We start from the raw sequence: 5640 nt of genomic DNA, 5'->3' as shown, positions 1-5640 counted from the left end.
CCTCACCAGAACCAGGACGTTGCTGGGGACACTGACGGGAGCCTCTGACACCTGCCTGGGAGGTGGCCCCTCTCCCCAGGGCTGTCCCCTCTCCCCAGGGCTTTCCACCTGCCTGGGGGGTGTCCCCTCTCCCCAGGGCTGTCCCCTCTCCCCAGGGCTGTCCCCTGGCCTGACACTGCCCAGGTTGATCCCTCTCCAATCCCAGAGGATGCTCCCCCTGCTCACCAGCCCTGCTGCTGAATGAACCTCTCAGCCCTGCTCATCCGCTCTCCCTCCTCTCTGCAGAGACCTGAGTGGGGCTATTTGTGCAGAGTTGCTGCTCATTACTAATTCAGCTCTTTAGCATTAATGACCACACCACCCTGATCCCACCCCTGCATCCCGGGTCAGCTGGAATCCTCCCCTTCCCTCCAGCTGCCCCAGCTCCAGCATCAGGAGCACTGGATGAAGAGCCAGAGATGGTTTATGCTGCCATGAGGAACCTCAACGTCTCCAGCAGCTCCTGTCCCTGTGGGCCCTCTGGATCTGGGACTGCCATCATGGGGCTGGGGATGTCCCCAGGGCTGGGGACAGCCTTCCTGCCCCCAGCTTGACCCTTGGAGCAACACTGGCCAGTGATGACAACCCCAACCAGCAAAAACCCAAAGCCACCTTCACTGCAGGGAAGCTCCAGGTGGGCTTCACCACCCACCACCCCACCAGGAGGGAGCTGCAGGTTGTCCCTTGCCCGGGTCCTTGTCGGGGACCCCCTTCCAAGCACAGAGGGACACAAAGAGCCCCCCCAGGGCCAGGCAGCCACCACTCACTTGTTGGGGTACTTGCGGAAGATGTCCTTGATGACCACGATGGCCTCCTGCACCACATAGTTGACCTTGGTCTGGATGAGGTCCAGCAGGGTGCTGACACAGCGCTCAGCCGATTGCTGCGGGGGGACTGGGTCAGCCAGAGGTGGTGGCTTTGTGTCCCCAGACACAGCCTCCCCTCTCACAGCCCCTCCTGATCCCCCCTGATCCAACCCACACCAGGACGTGGGACACTCTGGAGAAAGTCCAGAGGAGGCCACGGAGATGCTGGGAGGGCTGGAGCAGCTCTGGAGCCAGGCTGGGAGAGTTGGGGTGTTGAGCCTGGAGAAGAGAAGGCTCCAGGGAGACCTTAGAGCAGCTTCCAGGGCCTGAAGGGGCTCCAGGAAAGCTGGGGAGGGACTTGGGACAAGGGCAGGGAGGGAGAGGACAAGGGGGAATGGAGTGAAACTAGAGCAGGGTAGATTTGGGTGAGACATGAGGAGGAAATTCTTTGTTGTGAGGCTGGTGAGACCCTGGCCCAGGTTGCCCAGGGAAGCTGTGGCTGCCCCATCCCTGGCAGTGTTGAGGATCGGGTTGGATGGGGCTTGGAGCAGCCTGGGCTGGTGGGAGGTGTCCCTGCTCATGGCAGGGGGTTGGGACTGGATGGGCTTTAGGTCCCTTCCAACCCAAACCATTTAATGGTTTCATTCTATGATTCTCACTCTCTTCAACTGCCTGAAAAGAAGTTGGAGCCAGGAAGGTTGGTCTCTTCTTCTAAGGAACGAGCAACAGGACAAGAGGAAATGGCCTCCAGCTGCACCAGGGGAGGTTTAGGTTGGAGATTAGAAGAAACTTCCTCACTGGAAGGGGTATCAAGCCCTGGCCCTGGGCTCCTGGCCCAGGGAGGTGGTGGAGTCACCACCCCTGGAGGTGTTTAAGAGACATGTAGATGTGGTGCTGAGGGACACAGGGTAGGTCTGGGCTCAGCAGAGTTGGATGAACGGTTGGACTGGATGATCTGAAAGGACTTTTCCAACCAGGAGAAGGCTGTGAGTGTGGCAGGTGCTGCCCCAGGTGCCCTCACCTCCACCTTGATGGCGCAGCGGCCGATGGCCCGAACCGCCTTCCTCACGAAGTCCACGTCCACCTCAGTGGCATATTCCTTCAGCTCTGCCAGCACCTGCCATGGGGATGAGACCATCAGAGCCCCACAGCAAGAAAAGCCACCAGAGAAGCAGGACAGTGACCCACCAGAAGCAGACTGGGTGGCACAGCTGCTCCCTACAGAAGTGGGTCTAGGGTTTCTTGGCTGAACCCCCTGCCCATGGGGCTGGACACCCCCACACACCCCCTGGGTGGCCCAGCAGCCCCTGACCTGAGCAATGTTGGCCTGGGAAGCCAAACGGATCATGATGTCCAGCTTCTCCAGTTTGACATAGATGGGGTCATTGTACTTCACAAAGAACACCTTCATCTCGTGCTTCAGGATCTCAGGCCTGGAGGTCAACAAGAGGCAGCAAGTGAGGGACAGACACACTCCTTCACTTGGATCACAGAGACATCAAAAAAACCCCGCCAGGTTTTCTCCAGAGCTTTCTGGACACCCAACACCTCTATCAGACAATTTGTCTGGTGGCAGAAGCAAAGATCTCAGCTCTGCTCCCACCTCCAGGCTCCAATCCAGGCAAAGCAGCACAGGAAAGGAGTGGTTGGTCCCAGAAAGGCAGGAGGAAGGTGGGGGGATCCATCAGTCTGACCCTGCAGCCCCCCAGTGCCCCCACATCCCCTCCTGCATGAGGCAGCTCCAAGCATGAAGCATCTCCCCCTGGCCAAGGCTTGAGGACACTGAGGACAGAAGCTGGGAAAACCCAGAGCCAGAGAGCGAGCACCTCCAAGCCAGGACAAGTCTCCTTGGCCAGAAGCATGAGGTTTTGGGGGCATTTCAATGCCAAGGTGTCCAAGATGCAACTATTTCCCCCCAGGGCTCTGTCCCTTGGCTCCCCTTGGCAGGGGACACGACTTTGCTGCAAACGAGGACCAGACGCGCGGCGACAGGGGACACGTGTCCTGCCAAGGCTGGAGGGGACATCCTGGGGGGAGCAGGGATGCCATCCCAGACCCCAGACCATCCTCTCCTTGAGGTGGGAAAAGGGACAGGCCAACTCCAGCTGGGAGGAGCCAACCTGCCTCCCACCTCCCTGCTCCCAGGGATACTAATTGCTTTCCACTTCTCCCAGAAGTTGCTGCTATTTTGAACAGGCGACCACGGTGAGATCTGGGAAGGTGACCAAGTGACCTGAGTGGGGCTGGCACTGCCAAGCAGGGCTCTCCAGCTGGCCAGTTCTGCTCGGGGCACACGTGTGGGGCATGGACACCTCCTGCCCACCAGAGATTTTTTAGATCAGCAAAGGGACAAAAGGACTCAGCACCAGTCAGGACGAACGTGTCAGAACAAGATCTCACCAGGGATTCTGCACTGGATGTTTCAGGACTAAACCAAAGTCTCAAGTTTTGGCCTTTCCAAACTTTCTTCCCTCATGAAAACAGTAAATTGTACCAGCACGAGTGTGGCCAGCAGGAGCAGGGCAGGGATTGTCCCCCTGTCCTGGCACTGGTGTCCTGGGGTCAGTTTTGGGACCCTTCTGACAAGGACATTGAGGGGCTGGAGAGTGTCCAGGGAAGGGGTGTGGAGCTGGGGAAGGGGCTGGAGCACAAGGAGAACAGGATGGAGAACTTCCAAGGAGCAGCTGAGGGAGCTGGGGGTGTCCAGCCTGGAGACAAGGAGGTGAGGGGAGACCTGCTGGCTCTGCAGCTGCCTGAGAGGGGGTTGGAGCCAGGGGGGTTGGTCTCTGCTCCCCAGGAACAAGTGACAAGAGGAAATGGCCTCAAGCTCCACCAGGAGAGGCTTCGTTTGGCAATTAGGAGAAACTTCTTCACTGGAAGGGCTACCAAGCCCTGGCCCAGGCTGCTCAGGGAGTTGGTGGAGTCACCATCCCTGGAGGTGTTTCAAAGATTTGGTGCTGAGGGACATGGGGTAGGTCTGGACTCATCATAGTTGGGTTACTGGTTGGTAGAGTTAGGTTATGGCTGGATTCAATGATCTAGAGTTAGGTTATGGTTGGACTCAACGATCTTAAAGACCTTTTCCAACCAGAAAGATTCTGTACATTAAAATAAACCCCTCCTGGAGACCCCAGCTTAGCACCCAGCCCATGCTCTGCACCCAACCCTTGGATTTTAAATACCAGAGAAATAAAAAATCCCATTAAGAGCCCCCCGACCACCAGAGTCAGAGGGTGTGGAGCACTGGGAAGCAGCACCCAAGCCAGGCTGTCCCTCCTGCCCCACCGAGGCACCCACCTCTTCTGCACAATGAGGTTGATGTTGCGCAGAGCCACGTACTGCAGCTCGGGCTCTGCAGAGAGCAGGGTGACCAGTGGTGGGGCCAGCTTCTTCAGCAGGGTGCCATAATAATCCAGGTCCTTGGACAGCATCTCCATGAACTTCATCAGGACCTTGACGGCCGAGAGCACCACGGCAGAGTTGGCATGGGACAGCCGGGGCGTCACCCGCTCGCAGATGCTGGGGGGGGGGGGGAATGAGGAGGGACAGGATCACAGCCTGTCCTCCTGCCCAAACCCCCCTGCCAGTGTCCTCCCAAGGACACTGGTAGAGTTTGCAGCACTCAAGAACTTCTCAGGAGATGCTGAACTGGTTCTTAAATGCCTCTTGATGGCTATTTGCCCAGACCCTGCTGCAGTGGGACCCTTCCTGAGCGCCTGGCCTCTCCTGCTGCATGGTATGGCCACCAGCTCCAGGAGGACAGGCCCTGTGTCAGCGAGGGGACAGGGCTCACTGCAGGACCATGGCTGTGCCCAGGGCAGGGTGGCCAGGAGATGTCCAGGGCAGAGGGGCCAGGAGATGCCCAGGGCAGGGGGGGCAGCAGGACGCCCAGGGCAGGGGGGGCAGCAGGACGCCCAGGGCAGGGGGGGGCAGCAGGATGCCCAGGGCAGGGGGGGCAGCAGGATGCCCAGGGCAGAGGATGCCCAGGGCAGGGGGGCCAGCAGGATGCCCACTGTCCCACCTCTGACAGCAGGATGCCAAGGATCAGGAGGATGAACCCATCTGGGGAAGGGGCAGTGCTGATCCCCATCTGCCCCCCTCCCCATTCCAGCCCCACTCCAGTGGCACATGGAGCCCTAAAGCTGAGGTTGCCCTAGCAGCACCCAGAGCCTCCCTCACCTCTGGGCTTCCCGGTCATCCTTGGGCATGTAGTTTGCCAGGCAGTCCAGGATGAAGATCTGGCCCCACTCGGTGCACTCATTCAGGGCAGTGAGGAGCTTGTTGATGGACTGGGGGTTGAGGTCCAGCAGGTTGCTGCTGGGGTGAGACTCCGCGATCTCCGAGAGCGCGGCCACCGCGTTGGCCACCACCTGCCAGGGGACACCGGCCACGTGTTGAGGTGACAGCAAATGTGGTGGTGCCAGTGGATGAGCTGCACCCTGGGTCATCAGCACCTCGCCTCCCAGGCATCTGGGCACCAGCTTCTCCTCCTCCCTCCCCACCCACCAGGAGCTCCTCGGGAGATGAGCAATCAACACCAGCGTGGTCCCACCACCCCCAACATCCCCAGTGGCTCCCTGGGGGGGGAGAGAGAGGACCTGGGGGGAGGAGGGAGGAGAGAGAGACCCTGGGAGGGAAGAGAAAGAGAGAGACCCTTGGGGGGGATGGTGAGGGAAGAGGAAGACCCTGGGACAGGGAGGGGGGAATCAGGGAGAGAGAGAGACCCTGGGGGGAGACAGAGAGAGACCCTGGGGGGAGACAGAGAGAGACCCCGGGGGGAGACAGAGAGAGACCC

General features: G+C 59.6%; 1 protein-coding gene across 6 annotated transcripts in view; it reads right to left on the bottom strand.

The window, feature by feature from the left end:
* Positions 1–5640, bottom strand: part of AP1B1 (adaptor-related protein complex 1, beta 1 subunit) — a 25512-nt gene that overhangs the window by 12542 nt on the left and 7330 nt on the right. For all 6 annotated transcript variants that reach the window (XM_010003772.1, XM_010003773.1, XM_010003774.1 and 3 more), the window contains exons 5-9: positions 5025–5215; positions 4143–4364; positions 2158–2278; positions 1867–1962; positions 807–922 (exon numbers count right to left, since the gene is read on the bottom strand). In XM_010003772.1, coding sequence (XP_010002074.1) covers positions 807–922; positions 1867–1962; positions 2158–2278; positions 4143–4364; positions 5025–5215 — 746 coding nt within the window. The remainder of the gene's footprint in view (positions 1–806; positions 923–1866; positions 1963–2157; positions 2279–4142; positions 4365–5024; positions 5216–5640) is intronic.

The sequence above is a fragment of the Chaetura pelagica genome, unplaced genomic scaffold (assembly GCF_000747805.2).
Source record: "Chaetura pelagica isolate M959 unplaced genomic scaffold, ChaPel_1.0 scaffold948, whole genome shotgun sequence".
Classification (NCBI taxonomy): domain Eukaryota; kingdom Metazoa; phylum Chordata; class Aves; order Apodiformes; family Apodidae; genus Chaetura; species Chaetura pelagica.
This window is presented reverse-complemented; position numbering and strand designations above follow the sequence as displayed.